The sequence below is a fragment of the Silene latifolia genome, chromosome X (assembly GCF_048544455.1).
Source record: "Silene latifolia isolate original U9 population chromosome X, ASM4854445v1, whole genome shotgun sequence".
NCBI classification, from domain to species: domain Eukaryota; kingdom Viridiplantae; phylum Streptophyta; class Magnoliopsida; order Caryophyllales; family Caryophyllaceae; genus Silene; species Silene latifolia.
Window position 1 is genome coordinate 60,187,969 of NC_133537.1, and position 24,504 is coordinate 60,212,472.

General features: G+C 40.9%; 1 protein-coding gene across 1 annotated transcript; it reads right to left on the minus strand.

Annotated features, from left to right (window-relative positions):
- Positions 1-7,064: 7,064 nt before the first annotated feature.
- Positions 7,065-7,559, minus strand: LOC141617437 (uncharacterized). The gene has a single exon (XM_074434635.1). It carries the CDS (start codon positions 7,557-7,559, stop codon positions 7,065-7,067), a length of 495 nt encoding a protein of 164 aa, XP_074290736.1.
- Positions 7,560-24,504: the final 16,945 nt, after the last annotated feature.

Here is a 24,504-nt window from a genome sequence, read left to right on the forward strand (position 1 = left end):
CGCATAATCAGACATGCGGCTCAATCATCACTGGGTGGTTTGCGGAAGGTGCAGAAACGAGGTGTCTACATAGCCCCCACTTTGACTGAGGCTTGGACAAGGCAAAAGTCAAGGTATAGCCTCCAGGTCAATCGAAGATTACAACCTGAAGACTATGGCGACGCGAGGCAGCTCAAGGGGTCTGAGCCAAGAACCTGTCGTCGGGAAAATTTTAGAGTCTGTCGACTATCAGGGAGGGTCGGTTAAAGTCCATTAGACTACGTAAGGAGGCTCGCCAGTCATAAGAAAAAATCATACCTGAGACATCCCTAGGTGAAACGGGACTGAAGGCGCTTCGGCAACACTCTTTTGTCTGAAGATGACTTGATGTCTGAAGGCATTAGGGGTTACAAGGCTTCTGAAGAGAACTTCTTAACTCTTCTGAAATTACTGATAGGCTTATCTCGATGCAAGAAACCGCTAGGGACTAAGGCATGACTTTCTGAGAATGCTTGCATAATAATTGAGGTGGATCTTTCCGAGAACTGATGAAGGATGATTGACTTGAATTAAAGGCGAGGCTTTCCGAGAAACGCTGAATAATAATAATTGACTTGAAGGAGGCCGATCTTTCCGAGAACTGCTGATAGATGATTGTAAATTTTGGTCGAAGAATACATGGGTTGTATAGCGGTAATAAACTTTCACTGGGGGACAAAATATTGCAACCGCTAGGGAGAATGTAGACAAAACCTTCCTTTAATTTCCTTTTAATTCTTAGAAATGATAGAACCGCTTATAAATAAAAGATCATATAGAAGCATGAAATAATAGGCTGCTTTGATCTGAATTATGAATTGAATTGGAATGGGAGGGATCATTTTGATTTGAAATGAATTTTGACTTGAATTGAATTTGGAATTTGACCTGAATTTGAATTGAACTTGGAATTTCGAATTCAATTTTGAATTTGAACTTGAATCGAATTTGAATTTTTGAATTCGAACTTGGAATTGGAATTTTGAATTTGAACTTGAATTGAATTTGAATTTTTGAATTTTTGAATTTGAGCTTGAAATTGATTTGATTTGAATTTTAAAAATTAAGTTTGGAATTTTGAATTGAACTTGAATTTTTGAACTTGATTTGAAAATTTTGAATCGAATTTGAATTGAATTGAGCTTGAAAAATTTTGATTTTGAATTTGAAATTGATTTTGGAATTTTGAATTTTGAGTAGAAATTTGGATTTGAATTTGAATTGATTTGAAATTTTTGAATTGAACTTGAGTTGAATTTGACTCGAAATTTTGAATTTGAATTTGAACTGAACTATTAATTCTTGATTTGATTTGGAAATTGAAGTTTGGAATCAAATTTGTAGAGATAGAAACGATGGATTGTTTTGATTTGATATATCATTTTGATTTGATTTGGATTAGAGATTTGAATGAAATTTTGAAATTGAATAAAGGATTACTGTAATCATTTCTGCTTTTCAGCCATGGGTATACTCGTACTTCCCTGGCTTCCCTCCCAAGAGGGTTGCGGATGTGGCAAGAGAGTATACCGTAGCCAGAGACTGGATCGTGTGTCGGCGCCAGAATAGCCAACGGTCTTCTTACGGCAACTGTAGGAGGGGTGTCAACGTTGTGCAGCTTGACAGTATAAGCATTTTTTCTAGCTTTCGATTTTTACTTGTTTTGAAACAATGTCGATCACAGGAATGACCCCTAGTATCCCTTTCAGTGGGTGTCGGGACCTTGGGAGGACTACACTGGCGCTCCAGCTTTCGTAGCCGACGTTCTCTGACCTAGGAGTTCGAGTAGGTTTCTTCTGGCGACGCCCATTGGACCTATGTGGTACCTGGGTGAGCGATTGGCTCGACAGTGCCTCCGTGACGCTTTTGTGTATCCCATCGATCCTCCACGGACGATGTTTAGGGAGCCTTCAGATGCTGAGAGGACGACGGACCTCGCAGGAGCGAGTGATGATGCTCTCTTCCTTCCCGAGCTTGAGTAATCGAAGTTTGTATGGAGGAGCCTGGCGTACTGGCCGATCGTGGTAAGTATACCTTCTTTTGACTATTTGAAATTTGAAATCACATACTCGAATATAGCTTGGAAATGACAATTTTATCTCGGCAGGAGATCGAGGTGGCGGGCGTCGAGCCCCCAGCTTTTCCCGAGACACTTGAGTACCCTGGGCCGGCTGGTACGATGTGCTGAAGGAGATTCCGTCATTTACTGAGGCGCTGACAGAGGCTGGACTCGACGAGTGGCAGCATGTCGTGAGGAGGGTACGCTCCCAGTTTAGTCTTGTTCTCTCTTTTTTTAAATAATTATGTAAGAACATGGTTTTATTCCTTGTTTTATTATTGAAATGCAGGTGGCACCATTGAGGCACGCGGAGTTGTGGCGGATGACCAATCTACTGTGGAGGCTCTTTCGAGTGGCCCGAGTCGGCAGGTATGAATCTCCCTTTTCTCTTTCTTGATATGTATGAATATTTGAAGCACTTTCGGAGTATTTGCCTTCTCTTGCTTTGTTATTTATAAATTTCCTTCCTTTCAGAGGGAGCGCGAACTCGAGGAGTCGCGTTAGGAGACGACTTGCTTGTCGAGGGAGCTGGAGGTTTGAGACGCTGACATTGCCATCCTTGAGGCGATGGTGGCTGAGTTGAGGGATCGTCTAGCTGATCATCACGGCTAGTCTTGTATTTTTGTACATTTTATGCTTTCGGGCACGAGCTCGAATTTTGTTGTACATATGAATGTTTTGTTTTGTATATGTCATGGTCTGCGAGCAATTTGTTGATGATGTTGGGTGTGAAATATGTTGGTACTTGCAGGTTAGCTTAGAAATAGGTTTGGCATTTTGACGGTTTACGCCTTCATGCTGCCGAAATTCATATAGAAAAATCAAGCATAGCACTTATAGCATGAGAATTTGGCTTTAAATAGCACAAAATGTAACTTGATCAAGTCGAAAAAAGAAGAAGATAAAAAAAAGTGCCCTATTTTAGTGAGCAAAATGAAATGACTTGACGCGCGACGGATAGTGGGAGTGCTTCTCCCTAAAAAAAAAGAAATAAAAGAAAAAAAGAGTTTAGAAAATTTTGAGACGAGTGAGGGATGTAAATGATTCCCCAAAATTAAAAAAAAAAAAGAATAAAAATGGGTGTAAGTGTGCATTTGACGAAATGTGAAATGACGATATCATCTCGAAAAGCGAACCTGCATTGAAATAGGATTTCGCAACGAGTCCGGAATAAGTAAGGAAATAAAAAATTCCGTATATATAAAAAAAGCATATTCCTATAGGAATAGAAAGTTTAAGCCAAATCCGGATTTAGGAAAGATCTTCGCGGAAATTGCAGAAAATCGAGCTCGGGAAGAGGCGCAGCATGAGCTGCGGTGTTTCCAAAGGGCACAGCATTTGCTGCGTTTTCTACCCAGGTGTTCTCTTCCCGATCGATTTTTGGAATGGCCGAATAGTATAAATAGAGGCCTCGGTTTAGCTTCTATTCTCACAATTCTCCCTTCTATTACTCTGTAATTCATCAAATATAATATTTCTCTCAAAAAAGATTTTCAAGAAGAAAAGGATGCTTTCGAATCCCGACTCAAGGAATGGACCAATGTGTTTTCAAGCGCGGAGAAGTATCACATGGGTGTTTTTGGATCCGTCATCATTTTTAAACAGGTGAAAGTGGTAAGACCGTTTCTTGATGCTTGTCTTGAATATTGGAATCTGGAGTATCATGTTTTAGCCTTTCCTAGAGGTGAAATTTGTCCTTTTCCTGAATAATTTGCAACAATTGGAGGATGGGATACAGAAAGTCTTCCGGCTTTACCATCCAGGTTCCAAGGGTAAAAGAATAAATTTAGGGATCTTCTTGATTGACCTAAGTTGAAGTTGATCGTCTTGTAACTTCCAAGGGTGTACGGATTTTCGATTTTATGGACCGCTTTATAGATAGGGAGGACCCTTCTATTTCTTATGCTACGAGGCGCAGAGCCTTCGGGGTTTTACCTTCTTCACTGTTTTGTCTTAAAGGGGCATGTTGACGCGGAAATGAGAGGTAACCCGCGATTTTTGGGTATTATCGAGCAAATGGAACTGCGACGGCTTACCTGCTATTAGGAGAGACTATCTTAGGGTTGGATAATCGGAAGGCTAATCGTGAGTTCCCATATCTTGGAAGTCCTATCATCTTACAGGTAAAATGCTCCCATTTATTTCCTTTTTGTTTCGTTTTTTTTTAAGATGGGGACATTGATGTTTGTCTCCTTTTTGCAGATTTGGCTGATGGAAAGGTTACGACTGATCGAGCCCCCAGTTGACGTGCCTGTATATCGATCGTGATGAGAACGAGGTTGTATATGGTTGATTTCACTCGGGTTTGCAACTATGGGAGAACAAACTAAAGAATGAAGGAGGTCTGCTGATTAGATGGGTTGTCCCTTGGTGGCATCTCAGGGCATTGACAGGAGTATCATCCCTGGATCCTTCTTGATCCATTCGTATCCTAGGCTTGGAGTTCATGATCCATATTTTCCCGGAGAGGCTAATGAGGCAGGTTGGCATGAGGCAGAAAATTCCCAAAGCTTGACACTGTTCCACAGGTGGCTTTGGCGCATACATCTGAGACTTGTCGTGAGTGGGCTTTGCGCTGGACTTAAAGAAACATGTGGTTTATGCCTGTCCCGGTTGGTTCGTTGTGGGTGTCAAATTCTTATTTGCAGTGGGTCAAGGCTAGAACCTTGGAAGGGCGCGAGAAGTTGAGAAAGCATGAGCCGATTGACTACAAGATCCGCGAAGTAGCGAAAGAGAACCAGAAATTCTTGACCGAAGAAGAAGAAGAAGCTGGATTCTGAGTCGTCCGCCTGAAGAAGAAACCAAAGAATGCTCCTGTTGAGAAGAAGATTGTAGATCGAAATGGAAAGACTAGGCCTCGAGAAAGACCACTGGTGATTAGGTCAGAGATAACGCAAGAGCGTCCCCCTCGATGTCAAGACAAGAAGTATGATAAAAATGACAAAGGCAAGGGGAAGATGGAAGAATAAAAATAGCCTAAGTCTTTATTTTATTTATAATTATTAATTATCATTTGTAATAAATGGCCGAATGTTTAGAATCCTAGCCTAGCATCTTATTTCTAGCAATTTTATATTATTTGGCGTATTATTAATAGATGAATAAACCGATTGTTTTCAGTTAGGAACTTAAAATCAATTCCCTTTTTATTCTTTCGAATTCCAAGTGCCAAAGCAAATGTCCTTCTATTTACATTTTTTTGATTAGAAATTGATTAGGTTGTATCCTGTGAAGGATTGCCTACGTATTCATTGAAAATGAAATCAAACCCAAAACGTAGTTCGAAATAGAAAATGTAAAAGAATAAATATTCGAAGCAAGAGCTTGTAGTGAACATAGGGAATAAGAATGGTGCTTTACATACTCTTAAAAACGCAATTAAGTCATGTTGATGATACTGAAGATGAAATAAAGAAAATGCCAAAACGCAAGAGCGAGGTGGCATGAATCTCGAGGTTTGGCCGGTGCCATGTATTTCTTGTCGCAAGAGCGGCATGTGGATCCCGCATGGCGCATTTCTAACTTTATTCTAAGGGTAATATCGCTTGAATTGGTCTAGATTAGTTGGATTTGAAAACTCATTCCCGTCTAAGTCTGTAATTCTAACAACACCCCCTGAGAACATAGATTTGACTAAATAAGGACCATCCCAATTAGGTTTGAATTTTCCCCTTGGGTCGACTGGTAGAAGAGCTCGGACAGATTTAAGCAATAGATCTCCCTCTTTGATGTTCCGAGGTTTGAGTTTCTTGTTGAAGGCTCTCCTAATTCGTGCTTGATATGTTTGAACATTATGCAAGGCACGTAGTCTTCGTTCGTCCAAGAGGACGAGTTCTTCATATATGTCCCTATTCCATTCTGCTTCCGGAATTTGGCTTTCGAGTAAAATTCATAGAGACGGGATATCTAGCTCTACTGGTTATACGGCTTCCATGCCATAGGTTAGATAGAAAGGCGTAGCCCCAGTGGGCGTCCTGACTGAGGTTCGATATCCCTATAATGCGAAGGGTATCTTGCTAGGCTAGTCTCGATAATTATCGATCATTTTCTTGAGGATCGTGATGACATTTTTATTTGATGCTTCTACTGCACCATTAGTCTGAGTTCGGTAGGGCGAGGAATGATGATGCTTTATTTTGTACTTGGCCAACAACTATTCAGTTTCGGCTTGAAAATGGGACCCGTTGTCACTGATTATCTAATGTGGACACCCATATCGACAAACGATATTGGTTTGTATGAACTTAGCCATATGCTTGGATGTCAAAGCATTATATGATGCTGATTCGACCCATTTTGTGAAGTCGATGGCTACCAAAATGAAACAAGGATCACCCGTCCCAGCTAGAGTGATCTTCCCGATGATGTCAATTCCCCACGTGGAAAACGGCCAAGGAGATGTCATTGTGTATAGTAGATATGGTGGAACGTGTTGCACATTCCTAAAGATCTGGCAATTGTGTCAATGCCTTACGTATTTGATGCAATATGTCTCCATCGTTGTCCAATAGTATCCTAAACGCATGATTTTCTTTGCTATTATTGGTCCACTCATATGAGGACCGCATTCTCCATCATGAACTTCTTCCATAACTTTCTTTGCTTTTGAATGATCAAGACAAAGCAAAATGACGCCGTGTGGCATTCTTTTGTATAACTCCCCTTGATTTAGGACATATTGAGATGCTAATAGGCGAATAGCTCGTTGTCCCCCCTTATCCATATCGGGTGGGTATATGTCGTTGAGCTTGTAGTTCAGAATGGCTTGATACCAAGAATCCTCTTGATTTTCGTTTTCATCGATGAGAAAATGCACATAGACTGGTTCAGACCGTCATTCAATACATAACGGCATCTCTATCATGCTATCAAGCATGTTGATCAAGAATGCAAGTTTCGCAAGAGCGTCTGCAAACTGATTTTCCTCTCGAGGTAGATGTAAGTAAATGACTTGGTCAAAGAATTGAGCCACTAGATCTATCTTGGCTTAATATGGCGCAAGACTTTCACTTCGTATTTTCCAAGACCCAATGATCTGATTGATGATTAAAGATGAGTCGCCGTAGACTCGAAGTCTCTTGATGCCTAAACCAACTGCTGCTTGTAGACCGATGAGGCAGGCCTCATATTCTGCCGCCTTATTAGTTACCTCGAAGTCGATTTTGAAAGAAATTGGTGTATGCTCGCCTTTAGGAGAAATGATCAACACTCTTATACCGTGTCCTCTTAGATTGGAATCCCCATCAAAATAGAGATCCCACGATTCTGCATCGGTGTGCAAATTGTCTTCATCTGGAAATGACCATTTATCTATTACTTGGGTGTCATGGATGAGATTGTCTGCGAAGAATTCGGCTACCGCTCGTCCTTTGATGACCTTCAGAGGTAGGTATTTGAGATCGAAATCTGAGAGCATCAAAGTCCACCTTCCTAGACGCCCATTTAAGACAGGCTTCTCAAAAATGTATTTGACAGGATCCATCTTCGAATACACCTTGACGGAATGGCTAAGCATATAATGGCGTAGCTTTTTGGTTGCCCACACAAGAGCGAGGCATGTCTTCTCAAGTGGTGTATACTTAGTCTCATATTCCAAGAACTTCTTACTAAGGTAGTAGATAGCTCTTTCTTCCTTCCCGATGACTTGCGCGAGCATAGCCCCCATGGTTGTCTCTGTGACTGTAAGATACAGAGATAAGGGTTGATCTTTTTTTGGTGGCATTAGAATTGGCGGTTTAGCCAATATTTTCTTGATTATGTTAAATGGCTTTTGACAATCGTCGTCCCACATGGTGTGGTCTGTTTTCTTGAGCTTCTTGAATATATGCTCCCAAATCATAGTGAGCTTTGAAATAAAACGACTATATTGTACTTTGCCCAGGAAACCCCGAACTTCCTTTTCTGTCTGTGGTTGTGGCATCTCGATCAGAGCCTTGATCTTGAATGGATCAATATCTATACCTCTTTGACTGACTACATACCCCAGTAGCTTGCCGGAAGTGACTCCAAATGAACATTTCTAAGGATTAAGCCGTATGTTGTACTTGGGCAATCTGAGAAAGAACTTGCGAAGGTTGGCGATGTGACCTTGCCTATGTTTGGACTTAACAATCATGTCATCGACATATACTTCTACGTCTTTGTGCATCATGTCATGTTACAGGGTAGTCGCGGTGCGTTAATACATTGCTCCAGCATTGATTAATCCGAAGGGCATAACAGTGTAGCAGTAAGTACCCCATTGAGTGACGAACGCTGTTTTATTCATATATTCTTCAGCCATTTTGATTTGGTTATACCCCGCATATCCGTCCATATAAGAGAGGAGTGCGTGATCCGTTGTATTATCTACCAATATATCGATGTGTGGGAGTTGAAAATCGTCTTTCGGACTGGCCTTGTTTAGGTCCCTGAAATCAACACAAACTCGGATTCGCCCACCCTTTTTGGGTACGGGGACTATATTAGCCACCCAGTCTGAGTACTCGTAAACTTTGATGAACCCGGCTTTGAATTTTTTGTCCACTTCCTCATTGATCTTTAGAGCCCATTATGTTCTCATTCGACGAAGCTTCTGTTTTACGGGTTTGAAACCTGATTTGATTGGGATTCGATGTTCTGCAATATCCCTGTCTATCCCTGGCATGTCCTTGTAGGACCAAGGGAAGACGTCTTTGAATTCGTGAAGAATGTCGATGAAGTGAGCTCTTTTATTTAGGTCCAGGGTCGTCCCTATCCTAAGTTCTTGGGGTTCTACATCTGTCCCTACGTTGATAGGTTCAGTATTCTCCATAACGGGTGCCCCTTTACCCTCCTCTAGTATTTCTTTAATTATGTAGGGAGGTAGTTCGATTGAGTCTAGGTCAGGATTATCCTCAATATCTTTATAAACAGAATTGCAATCAAGGTAACACGAAGAGTAAGCAGAATCGGATTTCTTCATATTAATGTTTGAAAATAGCTGAAACAAAGAAGCCATTTGTCCTGTAGTCAGTGGCGGTAAAGAGACAGTTGTTGGGGCATTCTCCGAACTATTGTTACTAGACGATGCTAAGCTAGGAGAAACAAGGGGATGGGGAGTGACAACAGGAAGAGACTCTCTAATGACTTCCCTAGACTTAGACTCAGTTTCTAACTCTGACTCTGACTCAGATTCGAACTCGTCGTCTTCTGGTTCCCCTTTGAACATTTATCCTTCTTCAGTTGTGAGCTTAAAGAGCCTTCCTTGATTGTTGGTCCATTTGATTGACCTTCTCCATCCTTTCTGCTGATCGGCTGGGTTCGCATCTGTGATGAGTGTTGCGGTATTGAAATGGTCATCCCGAAGTATCATGGTAATAATCTCGTCCTGGGCTGCCTTAACGAATCGATCTTCTTCGAATAAAAGGCTGACGGCTTGCCCGTCGAGATAAGGTGTCTGACGATTTCTGACGGTAGGAACCGTTTCCTGGGGAATGGAATAGCAATCATGGAACACTTCGATTCCAGCTAGTTTGTTGCCTTTGAACATCAAGGTTTGGGAAATCCGTGAAAAGATTCATGGTCTACTTCCTTGACGAAGTATCCATTCAGCGTAAAGTGATATGGTCGCATTTGTATTTCTCGATTTTTGCGATCGTGGACTTGAGTAAGCATTTAGACGGCTTCGGATACGGTAGGCTTGTATCCTAAACCTAGTGGTATCTTCTGGGAATGGCATTCTTTGAATGGTGGGAAGGCGTTATTCCGGATAGGGTTTCGTGGCATTCCTGGGAAGTATCTCTTGGATTTGAGTATGTGGTTGGCCCCTAAGTTGGAGTAGGGGTTGAAGTATAGAGGTGCCAATTCACTTTCCACAAGGTTGATGATTTGAAATCCTCGCAATTCGTGTACTGGATCCGACACGACCTGATTGTTGGACATCTTTTCGATGACTGCTTTGATAGGTGACGAAGTGATCGTCACTATTCAACCATCTAGAGGGATTTTGATCTTTTGATGAAGCGTGGATGTCATAGCTTTAGAAGCGTGAATCCATGGTCTTCCTAGAAGTATGTTAAAGGATGCCTCAATGTCTACTATTTGGAAGTTGATCTTTCTTTTGATTGGTCCAGTGGCTATAGTAAGATTGATGAGACCTATCACTTTGCGTCATGTCCCATCGTATGTGTGAACACCTTGATTAGTTGGAGTCCAGTCCGACCCCTTCATGCCTAGCTTGTAATCTGTCTTTAGTGGTATGACGTTGACTGCGGAACCATTATCCACTAGTGTTATGGGTACATTATTTTTGAGACATGTGACCGTAATGTATAAAGCTAGATTATGAGTGACACCAAAAGACGGCAAATCTTCATCTGAGAAAGTAACTGGGTTACTTAGTTTGATTGAGTCCTGGAGGACTAGGTTGACAACATCATCTGAAGTAGAATCGTGTGCTACGTTGAGTTTTGCCAATGCTTGTAGCAAAGCTTGGCGATATGGAAATGAGCTAACAACTAGTTGCCAGACTGAAAGATCATCCTTCGTCTTCTGTAGTTACTTCATCAAGTGGTCAGTAACTGAGTCTTCTTTGTTTTCTATTAGAGATATGACATTCCCATTTATAGCTGAATTATTTGTTTGCACTGGAGGGACATTTTGATATAGGCGACCAGATCAAGTTACGTGATCTATGTCAAGATTTTCCAAAGTTTTGACCAAGGGATGTTCTTTGAGGTAGACATCTTCATCATCTTCGTCCCAAACGCCATTGATAGTATTGAGCTCTTTGAGGTATAGGATTTCGGATTCCAGATGGATAATCTGTTGAACCAAATAATCAACTACCGTGATGACTTCTTGCATTATAGACTCACAGGATAGGGTAATGGCCATTTGCGTGGCTCTTGGTGTTGAGAGTTTTGACGTTCGCAAAGATGACACGACATCTTCTAGTTCAGCGACCTCATTTCTTGCCCATGTGACAAAATCTGCAATAGTTGGTGCAATGGTGGAGTAGGCTTCTCCATAGTCGACCATATTGATCTCATCTTCGACTGGAGAGATAAGGTGTGAGTAATCCAAGGTGGATTCCTCATCTGAGATCATTAGAATTCCAAGAGGATTCTTTGTATTGTTAGGCTTACTTGCGGGAGGGATAGGCAAACGTCCATATTCAATCATGTCTTGGAGAGCATGCTTTAGCCTGTAACAGTTTTCTATGTCATGTCCTTTGCCACTGTGATACTCCCAATAAGCATTATCGTCCAAGAATTTGGTCTTCTTTTATGGGTCAGGTGTAGGTCCTATTGGTTGGATTCTTCCTTGCTTGATCAACCTCTTCATTGCATTCGTGTATGTGTCAGCGATGTCGGTGAACTTCCTTGGTGTAATATTTTTCTTGGATGGCTCGACAAGGTTGACATCGTCGGTCTTGCAAGTGAATCCATAGGAATGACTTCCAGTTGATGTTGAGCGTTGATATCCGTGTCCTACGGTTTTGGACAAGAGCCCTTTGCGAATATCGTCTTCGATTCTCGTACCTAATACTGTTAAGTCTTTGAAAGACATGATGTTTTGGTACAGCAAATGATTTGCATATATAGGCCTTAGATTGTCCACGAACTTTTCCACAAGAGTGGTCTAGTCTGGACGCTAAACAAGTTGGGTGCTAGTCTTCCTCCACCTACTTAGGAAGTCGGTAAACCCTTCCTTTTCATTTTGGGTAAGAACCTCTAAGGTGCGCATGTTGACATGAATTTCGGCGTTATCTGCGTATTGCTTAGTGAATTTGATGGCAGCATCGTCCCACGTAGAGATCTTCTTGTGGTCTAGAGAGTAGAACCACTGTTTGTGAATAGTGTCGAAAGATGAAGGAAAGATCCTTAAGAACATCTCTGGCTTGATGCCTTTGATAGACATGTAATCGTTGAAAGCACGAACGTGGTTTAGAGGGTTTTCGTGCCCCTTGAATTTTGGGATGTCAGTCATGTTGAAGTTGGTTGGTAGTTGGGCATTTACTGCTTCATACTTTCGGCTATTTTCCATGTAAATGTCATCCCCTTTGAGGTACATCAATTTCTCTTCTAAATATTGGAGACGCTTTTCAGCTTCGGTGAGGATTGGGGAAGAATCATTTATGAATGGTGGAGCGTCGTCATTGTTGAGAATAGGTTCCTCCGTAGGAGAGAGCTTTGCTTTTACAGCCACTATGCGATTTTCGATCATTGGGAGGCAAGCATAGGCGACGTCTTGACTACGCTGAAGACAGAGTAGCGTGGCCAGGATTTGACTATTACCATTTCCTTCGGGATCATGGATGCTTGATGCGCTTTCATTTGTTCTGACCATCTTTGGCTGAATATAGGAACCGATGACGAATCAAGACACATTTGACTATTTTGCACACTTACTCAGACAAGACTCGTGGATTGACTAAAAAAAGAGAATAAGAAAAGACACGTGTGTGTCACGTGAGTTGGAAGAAAGTTGATTTTGAAATGTTGTCCTAAACAATCATTGTGTTGTCGTAGGAGTGTTGACTTTGAAGTTTAAATTTTTTTTTTTGATTTTTTTTTTTTTGAAATGGTTGAGACATTTTTGATATTTTGACAGAGTTTTCGACTTGATTTTGTTGATTTTGAGCTTTTTAGGCCATTTGAAAGATTTGCATTTTTGTATTTTGAAGAAAGATGTTTTTGAAAATTTCGTCAGAGTTTTGTTTATGAAAGGTGATAACATACAAGTTATAAACATAAACATGAGCACTATAACGGTATGCTGAGCGCTTTTAGAAGGTTTTGGTTAAAAGGGTGGGTTGCCATACCAAGCCCTCATACCATGGTCTGTGGAGGGGATCGTGCCAAACAAGAGTCGGGTCGATTCATAGTCCATTCGCATGAGTAGTGAAAGCTCTTGATACAAACATGAGTAAGAATCGTGGTATGGTTGACGTCAATCGTTATCCATCTTTAGATGTAAATAGGAATTTGCACCGTCCAGACGGGACGATTGGGCGAATGGGTTGAGTTAAGCCTAAGAAGGCTGGCTAAATGACCTAAGAAGATCGAGTAATGAAAACTGCCAACTGTCTCATATAAACTATTCCCTAACCTTGTTCAAGTTTCACCCTAGGGAACACTAGACTTAGTCTAAGTGTATCATCCTCGGCGGAGTCGCCAAACTCTGGACACAGCCACTCGCGCCGCGCGTATCCGCGCATTGGTTTTGAGGCGGCGGCACTTCTCCCGCAGAACTCCGGCGCGACGCCGAAGCACGTCATGGGCCATTACCGATTTGAAAGGCATTGAAACCGGTGAAAGGTTTGACAAGCCTGCATTTGTGGAGTCGCCACCAATTTTAATGGAAAATTGGAACCGTTCGAATACCTCGTGTCATGTCAAGATACAAAGTAGTGACATGAACACTAAGAAATCAGTTACCCTTAGCATTCTATGTCTAGAATGACTCTCGTGATGCCAATGAACACGGATGTTCACAGAGATCTTGAGTAAGGGGTGAGGGTACGTATTAGGAAGCGCATTTATTCGAACACCTAATCCCGCCCGCCTCGATAGCGGCCTCTATTAATGATCAGGGAAGTTGTTTATATTCGATATATCATCAGTTGTATGCATGCAATGCAACATCAATGTTTTAAACCTAGCATGTGAGATTAGACTAAATTGGCGAACAAACAATTTAGCAATCAATTGAAGGTCGAAGTGGGAATTAGATTGATTACATGTGAATTGCCAAATAGGTAAATCATACATAATGAATGAATTGCAATAAATGAATTACAAGAAATAAATTACAATTGAATTACAATGGATAATTGAATTTACGTCACAAGTATGATCGAAAAAGGGATTTGAAAAGAAAATAAAAGAAAAAGAATTAGAAGGAATATGAAAATATGTTGAATTAGCGGTTATAATAAGGACTATAGCCGGTAAAAACCTAAATAAAAATCCTACGCCAAAACAAGACGAGTTCAGAGGTAGAAACCACCTCGGAATAGGCGCAGCTTCTGCTGCGTCCCTTAGAAGAGGCGCATCAGTTCATGCGACTGTTCTTGAGTTGGGTTCTGACTGTGAAAGTTAGACTCATTAATTGTTATCGTTGGTTAGTTGATTATTATTGATTATTGATATACGACTTGAGTAAAGGTGATTTAGTAAGATTATATGCATCGGGAACCGTCATAAAGAGACAAAAATGAATCGAAACGAAGTATTACAAGTTAGTTATTATGCGTTGTCGGAAACGGGTTTATATACAAATTTCAAATTAGAGACGGAAATTAAAAGATAGAGCAGAATTAAAATCATATATCAAAGACAAATTCAAGGTACTTGATATGAACAAATCGAGCCTCTTAAATCCGGGTTCGAATTTAATGACGAAAACCCGCAAATATAGAATTATAATGGATTTAAGTCAGAAAAAATTTGAAAACTATTTTATAAAACAAATTTCTAAATGTGAAAGAATGAAAACCTGAAAGGAATAAGGAATAAATGAAAGAAAAACCTTCGAATAAAACAATGAAGAAACACGAGGAAGAAGAAGAAGAAGAAGAGCAACAGTGGCTAAGTAGCCTCTCGAATTGGCACAACAAGTGTTGAGACTGTTCCAGAAGGCGCAACAGCTGTTGCGTTTCTTATCGACGGTGTCTCTCTGCTGTTCCGTCAAAAGGGTTTTAAAACATGATTTTTGAAAGTGGTTTTAAGTATATTTATGACGTAAACTCGTACATTAATTGATACAAAATAAAATACAATAAATAAATTGGGATTTACACCCTCAGACTTACATTTTTGACGAAGCGAGATTAACTAAGTTGTCGTATTAGTGATTGCTCAACTCGATGTTATATGAAAGTGCCGTCTAAAGAGGATCTAGAAAAAGTTGATTAAAGTGCAGTGGTCAAATTGGTCGGTCATGAAAATGTGACTGGTACTCAGAATGATCTGAGCTTACGTGGTCGATTAATCAAGCACGTAGGCGTCGAAAATCAAGAGCGCGGTCTTAGAATGAAAAGGGAGAATAGAAGGGCGGACACTCGTGAGAAAAATATGTGAGGCGGAGGCCTCTATTTATAATAATCACACGGAGGAATTATGAAAAGGGTAGAAATATGAAAGAAATCCGGAGGAAATCTGAAAACTGGAGAAAAAGCAGCCCAGGAAGAGGCGCAGCATGAACTGCGACCTTTCCAAGAGGCGCAGTACCTGCTGCATTTTCTCTTGGGCAGTTTCCTCCTCAACAAGAAAGATTTCCGCGGTTGATTTTAGGAATTAGGGAAGATGTAGGCTTCCTTATTCCGCAAGGTAGATATTTCCGTGATAATAGATTAAATTTAGGAATATTACTCCGGACAATTACAGAATATTCCGACTAGGGTTTTAGACGGTTTTAAAAAATGGAAGCAGTTTTTGACCCGGACTCCAAATGAACTCTAATTACTATCAAAACGACTGTATCGGTACGTAGATGACGATCATGAGATTGACTCGACTGTTTGGCTATCTCATGCCGATGAACTTACGAAATGTCATAAATCGCTCCGCATAATCAGTCATGCGGCCCAATCATCACTGGGTGGTTAGCGGGAGGTGCCGAAACGAGGTGTCTACAACCTTTTAGGGCCATTGACTTTGTCAACGCGCCAATTTTATCGACGGTTTCTGACGGATGAATTGTCAGGACACCTTACTGACAGTAATTCCGTCAGAATTCCGTCAGTTTCCCGTGTTATCTGACGGCTCTTTTTTCTGTCAGATTTTTTGTCACTATCGCGAGTTATCCTAGTAGTGTCAAATTGATTTGTAATGTTTTATAATTGATTGTTAACCTAATTTCTGGGTTTTCCATTTATGTGTTTGTAATTGCTTGGCATTAAACTAGGTTAAATTTGGGGATAGACTTACCTTGAGGATGAGGAGGTCTACAAACCAAATTGGGGAAGATGAGTGTAGATACCCGTATCCGTTGACATTGAAATTTACAGAAATCCCGACAAAACACCCGATGATGATAGGACACGTGTTTACTTACATCGCTCGTTAGCGGATTTCGTTTTGTGATGCGGGACAAGCGTTATTTGTCGGTTTTATAATTTAAATGAAATTTAAATTATTTCGAAATAAATAAAATTTATTTTATCGTTTAAATATTTTCGAGTTTATTTAAAATTTAAAGCTTTTATAATTTATTTGAAAAATAAATTATTCTTCAATGTTTTTATTTTGAATTTATTTGAAATGAAATGTGTGACGGTTTCGTGTTTTATCGCTTTATTTAATTTGAAAAGTTAGATTTTTCAAGCGGTTTAAACGAGGTTTTTGAGACGGTTTTAAGCTCGATTTTTGAACGGTTTTGAGCACGAGTTTTGAGATTTAGCTTTGGTGCAAACCCTTCCCCATAGTCCCGGGTTCGATTCCCCATACCACTACCCATCCCCCTCCTTTTTCTTCCCCAAACCCGACACCCAAACAACCCACCTACAACACCCCTTCCCCTGTTTTTCGAGCCCAAACCCGACACCCAAACCACCACCTAACCCAGCCTAGACCACACCACCACCTAGCCCACTAACCCAACATCTATCCTAACCCAAACCCACACCAAAACCCGCACCAAACCCGCAACCCCTTCCCCCAACCCGTACCCTGTTTTGCCGCGTCAAAACAGGAGGCAACCCGTCCCAATTTCGACCCCCATCCAAGACCATTCCCTTCCCTCATTTCTCTTACTTATTCCCCAAGTAAGAGAAGATATTTACCCCATCCAAACAACTCACGAAATCTCTCCAAAAACCGAACATAATCTCCTTCCACATTTCTTTTCAAAACCAACATTATCTCTTCCACCTTCCATATTTCGACCAAAGTCTCTTACCCCTTCCATAAGCCAACTCCTAAGCAGCCAAATAACCTAACCCTAGCACCCTAATCCCGTTTCCTATATAAACACACACATACACACCAAAAAAAGGGACGAAAGGACACGGTTTTGAGAGCACTCGAAACCCTAGAAATTTCCCTCCTTTCTCACGTTACAAAGCACCCCTAAACTCCTCTCATACCCAGAAACAAAGCACAAAGTTCACACAAAACATTAGACGAACATTAGAGCATCGATTTGCTCTCTTATTCGTATTCTCTCGCGTTCTGGACAGCTCCTGTTCTCGTCCGTTTTGAGTCATTTTACATTCGTTTTTGGTCTGGTTTTTTGTTAAAACTCAAATCTTTGGAGTTTAAGGATTCGATAATATCTTTTGGATTTAAATTTGAGTAAGCAACGAAGTCACAATCTTCATTTAAAAACCGCTGCACAAAGTGCTTTTTACACGAGAAATTGCATTTGTTTTTCGAAATTGATTTTGTTGAATTGTTTCGATATTTGTTTTACAATCGTCAAAGACGCGCCTTATAAGAAACACTTGTATATGGGATCCCGAGTTGTGTCCAAGTCTACATGTAAGTTGAGGGTGCACAAAATCCCGTCTCAATTCCTTCCTTTTTCTCGTGTATGCCGCGGCCTAAGGCCCTTTTTGTTTTTTTTTATCGTGTTTTAATTATCGTCTCATGTTAGTTAATATGTTTCATAATTATGATGCTAATAATGGTTTAATTGTTGTTTAGGATTTGTTAATCCCATGCTTAGTCTTTCAATTTATGACTATAACATGTTTAGTTAGAATAATTATCATGTTTGATATCATATATGAAATAGTTTGCAATTGTATGACGATAACATGTTCTAAATTAATTAAAATGAAATTTTAGTTAGCTTAATTCATTTTTACATGATGTGCATTTGCCTAATTTTAATTACGAAGTAATTAGATCGTATTCACATGTTAGATTTGATTTATTTAATTTATGATGCATGTATGTTTATTTGTATCGTTATCATTGTTAAATCGTAACTTGGCCAAGTTAATATGTAGAATGCATGTTAAATGAATTAGACATTCATAGGTCATACAAAACCCGACATAAGATTTAAATGATTTTCTTTAAAGAATTTAATGAATTCATCTCTTCTTATGACGATTTCTCGCTAGTTGAATTTCGCATGCTTAGCGTCCGATTCATGACACTCGATGATTAGAATAGTCAATTTTGACCACCCGTTTTGGCCGTGTGATGCCTCGGCCTCCGTGCCCTTTTTATCTCGGCCTTTGCGCCACTTTGGTTCGGTTAGTTTTGTTTTATTTATTTATTGCGGTTTTATTTCAATTGTTATTGTTATTTAATCGTTGTAATTATTTCGTTATCATTTTAAGCAATGTAATTTGTACTTTAAATATGGGTCTAGTTAGTCCTTTATTTTGAGTCAAAATGATTTTATAAAACATTTGTTTTAGTTGGTTAAATTGAAGTATTTAACTAATTAAATCGAATTGAGAGCACAAAATGATGATGAGGCCAAGGATGAAGTCCATGTGAGCCATGGCCTGGCCATATGGCACAAATTTCGAGGCCTAAGTATTTATCTAATTAAATCGTGTGTCAAGTATCATGTTTAGCAATTGTATTTATATCAAGTTGTATCTTTAATTCAATTGTTTGCAAATTGAGTCGACAAGAATCGTCTGGGTTGAAATAGCTTAGCTCCCCAATGGCTCCCCCACTCCCATCTAAGCCATGTTTGTGAATGCCTGTTAGCATAGCTCAAATCAATCTCACATGCTAAATCACTGGACAAAGTAGATTAAATTCATTAAACGATTAGAAACCAAGATCACAAGATAGGTTTAAAATGGTGTTTTGCACTCTCATACAACAACCGTAGTCTTGTCCAATTAGCCATCATAGTCCCAAGTAGAGGTCGTTATTGCAACGGGCGGGGGTGGGTGTTTTATTAATGAACTTCCCGTCACGTACTTTCAACAACGAACTCAAATCTCATTTTCAAAAATGGTTCCCAAATTTCCTTCAATTTGGTGGCGACTCCAAACGATTTTCAATCTCGTGGATACATGAAATCCCCACATCCACATTTTGGCGACTCCGCTGGCGAGTTGTAACTTGAAAAGGAAAATGATGGTGAATAGGACTAACACTATGATTCGTTTTGCATACATACATTACCCATTTGAGACTTTAGGAGGACCACCTCACCCATTGGGTCGATTTCAATGGTTAGGAGGTGACGTCAACTATGCCGATTTAAGAATCAAGATGGTACCGCCGAGATCTTTAAGTACTTGCTCTTACCATGTTGCACACTTCTGCTTATGGGAGGCTTGACTTTCTTTGATAAGGTGGATCATTGACATAGACCCAATTAGAGGAGTGACCGAGACTTAGAAGAGTCTAGGTTCATGCACGATTAATATGCGAATGCTTATGTGCTATGTGATCGTCCTCCATGCTTTTTTCGAAAATTTCAAATTGTTTTGTCAAACCATTTTTTTTTTCGAAAACCGTCTTCAAATCAAACATGTTTTCAAACTCCAAATGCTGCCGAAATAGATGTAGGTTTCTCGACCAAAATGAGCTTTTTATAGCCAGTATGTTGCCAATTTAGAATCTCATTTTTCAAATCATCCTTTTTCAAATCAATTCCGAAATGATTTTTCACCGTTCCTGAGCATAGAATATGTTTCGAGTCAAGTCAAATCATGTCGTAGGTTCAAGTGAACCGTGTCTAATACATGACCCTAGTGGGTCACACAATTCACCTCTTGGGTCCAAGTCAACCGTGTTGACCATTTGGTCAAAGTCAAACCACCAAACGTCCAATTTAGGCCACCTAGGACGTTTTCCACAGGCCCATGAACCATGTTTGGTTCAATCACGGGTTAGTCACCCCGAGTCGGTGTCAAGTCTAAGTCAAGAAGTTAGTTGAGTCGAGTCATAGCCCTTGTTAGGTCTAGAACCCTCTCCCGTGTGACCAATTTACAAGTGAGCCATTTAGCTCATTTCCTGGGTCTAGTTCTGTGAGTCGAGTCCTTATTTGTGCAGGGGATTTTGATTCGAGTATTGATTGGTTCAAGGTTTTTCTTGTAGAAAGGCCACCTCAGACTCGAAAGAAAGCAATGGAAGCCGCCTTCACTAAGCTGAGTGAAACTGTGGAGTTGATGATAGCTCGATTGGATGTTATTGCTGAAACGATGAGTGGGAAAAAGTTGTACCCGCCCCATCGGAAATATCTGAACTTGAGAAATGAATAGAGCTCACGCAAAGTTGACTAAAACTCTCGGAAAGTATCCGCTATGACCCTCCGGCCCAGGACCACCATCGGTCCAAAAATCTCTTTGAAGGAAAAGTACTTGTGGGTTGCCCAGAGTACCTTCCAAGCCCGAAGAACGAGTTCGATTTGGGTATTTCGGTATCGACTGCACACCATACATTCACCGGAGCGGGAATGAAATCCATGGAATTTGGGATGATAATGAAGATGATATCTACCTTACCAAAGGAGCGATTGTCCTATGAACCCGAGATGAAATCTTGAAGTTAAGGAAGAATGTCCTTGAATCCAATCATTTGACTCGATCTGGGGGCCCCTATCGAGTTGAGAAGGCAAGCCATACTTCTATCGCCAAGGATGTTCTAGATAATGGACCCCCAAAAAAACCTACTTTAGTCGAGGCCCTTAGTGAAGGGTCAACCTCAAAGGCTTTCCTCATTAAGCAGCTCCAAAAGACTAAGGCTGATGTCTCCATTTGGCAACTAATCTTAGCTCATTTGAACACCGTCAAGCCTTGATGCAAGCACTAATGAACATGACCATATCCCCAAGTACCACTCCAGGATATATGGTGGCTAACGATATGACCCAACCGTGGCTCACTAATGCCATGACCTTTTCAGATGAAGACTTACCTCCATTTGGGCCAAAGCACTGTTTGTCCATGTATTATGCGGTGCTGTGCCTCCAAAAACACATCCCAATGACCCTTGTCGATGATGGGTCAGCTGTCAATGTCCTACCATTAAGAACTGCCCACGTGTTGGGCCTGGGAAGAAAGACTTCGCTTCAACTAACCAATCGGTTCGGGCATTTGACGGGACGATCCGTCGGGTATCCGGAATCATCGACTTGGTAATTCAAACATGATCCATTGAAAGGAAGGTGGGTTTCCAAATTATCGATGTAGCCTCATCATTCAATCTGTTATTGGGAAGGTCGTGGATCCATGCAGTAAGGGTCGTGTCCTCCACCCTATACCGAAAGATCAAGATCCCTTTCAAAGATGGAACCATCACCATTGACGCCACACCCATCGTGGTGGCCGGAGGGCATGATCGAACCTAACCCCAAGTTAGGAAACATATATCTATACACAAGAAGTCGCGTTTGTGAGACAATTCTCAAGACGGGAAAGTACTTCGGGTTTTTTATGTACCCCCGAAGGGAGGAAACGTTCGTGCTAAAACCAGTCGTCTCAAAAGGAACAACATTTGGGCTTGGATATGAGGCCGTTGAAAAAGATCTTTTGGCAAAGAAGAAGAAATCGGTCGAACACCGAGAAATCGAGATGGAGCCATACCTATTGACGCTAAATGGGTATTTCGTGAGGGCCGGAGAAGATGAACCATTTTTGGACTTTCCCGAACCCATTTACGATTGGAAGAATAAAAGGATGGTTCCTGGAATTGAAATATTCCAAGACTATTACTGCATCCTCGAAGACGTACTAGCCGTAGTACCAGAAAAGAATGATTCGACCCCTATCAAAGATGGGAGGGCACTGAGTCTCCTCTTCGGAGAAGAAAGAAAGAGGGTAACGCCGAGCGAAGATTTGGTTAACATGATCCTTCAAAGTGACAGGTTTGATCCATCTACCCTCATCACTGATGTAGATCCTAAGAGGACTATTTCAGGATGGCGGAAAACTATTAAATGGACCGATAATAGAGGACTCCTCTTCAAGTTGACTACGGGAGAAGGAGAAATGTTTAAGTTGGATGATGCTTCTGAGTCTGAGTCTGAGTCTGAGTCCGAGTCCGAGTCCGAGTCTAATAAGAGTCATAAGTTTGAGTCTAAGGAGTCGGGTGTCGAAGCCCTCCCCTCCCAAGTCTTTTCTTCCAATGCATCCTTTTTTAATTCTGGTATCCTGGGGCCTGTCCCGGGTACCTATTTTGTCTCGCCATTGACCTCTGATCAGTTGGCTCAAATTTTAGGGCACTTCACGCAGTTTCAAATTAATAATAATAAGATGAACTGGTTTGCTTACGACTTGTTTTATTTACATTGCAATTCAATTTTTGAAAATAATTGTTATAGTAGTGACATTGAGAATGAGGCCGAAGGCGAACAGGTTGAAGAAGAGGAAGAGGAGGTAGAACCACCTCCACAATTGGGTAAAGGGTTAGAATAATATGACCAAACAAACTCGAAGATCGAAGATACCGAAACTATCAACGTGGGAACCACCCTAGAACCACAGGAGCTTAAGATAGGAACTACCTTAGATCCCGTAGAGAGACAAGGGTCCGTTGACCTTTTGGGTGAGTTCAAAGATGTTTTTGCTTGGTCTTACAGAGACATGCCGGGAATTGATAGGGAAATTGCAGAGCACAGGATCCCGATTAAACCAGGGTTCAAACAAGTAAAGCAGAAGCTACACAGAATGCGTTCGGAGTGGTCTTTAAAGGTTAAAGAAGAAATTGATAAACAACTTAAATCCGGGTTCATCAAGGTGTCAGAATATTCGGATTGGGTTGGCAATGTAGTGCTAGTACCGAAAAAAGATGGTAAGGTTTGCGTGTGCGTGGACTTTCGGGATCTGAACAAAGCTAGTCCGAAGGACGACTTTCCATTACCTCACATCGATATCTTGGTTGACAATACCGCTAATCATGCATTACTATCTTTCATGGATGGATATGTCGGTTATAATCAAATTAAGATGGGAAGGAAGATATGAATAAGACAACGTTTACGTCACAATGGGAACCTATTATTACACAGTAATGCCTTTCGGTTTGATAAATGTCGGGGCGACGTACCAGAGAACCGCAACGACGTTGCTACACGATATGATGCACAAAGAAGTTGAATTTTATCTCTATGACATGATATTCAAGTCAAAGGAACCTAGTGGTCATCTTAGGGCGCTACGAAAATTCTTTCAAAAATTGCGAAAGTACAACATGAGACTGAATCCGCAAAAGTGTGCTTTCGGAGTCACCTCTGGCAAACTGTTGGGTCATATCGTTAGCCATCGTGGCATCGAATTAGACCCATCAAAGATAAAAGCCATTATGAAAATGCCCCATCCCGAGACGGAAAAAGAAATTCGAGGTTTCCCGGGAAGAGTTCAATACATAAGCCGTTTCGTCGCGAAGTTGACGATGATTCGTGAGCCGATCTTTAAGAAATTGAAGGTCGAAGAACACGTTATGTGGGATGACCAGTGTCAGGCCGTGTTCGATAAAATAAAGGAAGTGTTGTCTTCTCCACCAGTTTTAAGCCCACCAGTAGCCGGCCTACCGTTATCACTATATCTAACTATTACGGATACAGTAATGGGGGCTAAGTTAGCCCAAATAGTTGACAAAGAAGAAAGAGCTATTTACTACATCAGCAAAAAATTCTTAGACTATGAAGTAAAGTATACACCTCTTTAAAAGACATGTTTGGCCCTAGTGTGGGCGACGAAGAAATTAAGACATTACATGCTTAGCTACAGTGTGAGTGTCTATTCCAAAATGGATCCGATAAAGTACTTGTTTGAAAATTAATGAAAAACCAGTGCTAAATGGAAGAATGTTGAGATGGACCCTCATGTTATCAGAGTTCGATCTAAAGTATGTACCTTTGAAGGTGATCAAGGAAAGGGCGGTTGCCGATTTCCTCGCCGACAATCCAATCGAAGAAACATAAGTCGTTGACACTTGGTCATTTCCCGACGAAGACGTGGTTCACGTCGAGAATGACGTATGGGATTTGTATTTCGATGGAGCATCGAACTATATGGGATATGGAGTGGGCATTCTCCTTATCTCGCCAACAGATGAACACGTGCCCGTGTCCATCAACTTGGATTTCAATGTCACGAACGCCGCTGAATATGAAGCATGTTTGCTTGGTTTACGCAGTGCTCTTGACTTAGGTGTGAAGAAGTTATTAGTACATGAGACTCGTCCCTAGTGATCAATTAAGTGGGTGGGTCATGGAAAATTAAGAGCCGAATTTTGGCCCTATATCAAACCAGAATCGAAGAATTGGAAAAGTATTTCGAGCATATCCGATATGTTCACCTCCCGACAGAGGAAAATCAGTTTGCAGATTTGTTGTCTAAGCTAGCTGCCCTGATCAACATTCCCAACCACATAGATAGTATGCCAATATGTGTCGAACGAAGATCGTCACCTGCCTATGTGAATGTAATCGATGATGTCGAGGAAGGTAAAATCGAACCCTGGTACACAGCCATTTTAAAATTCAAGGAAACAGGAGAGTATCCTCCCGACCTTGGAACGCGTGGGAAGCATGCT

Coding starts and splice junctions, on each gene's coding strand:
- LOC141617437 (XM_074434635.1), bottom strand. CDS start 7,559: ATGGATCCTGTCAAATACATTTTTGAGAAGCCTGTCTTAAATGGGCGT.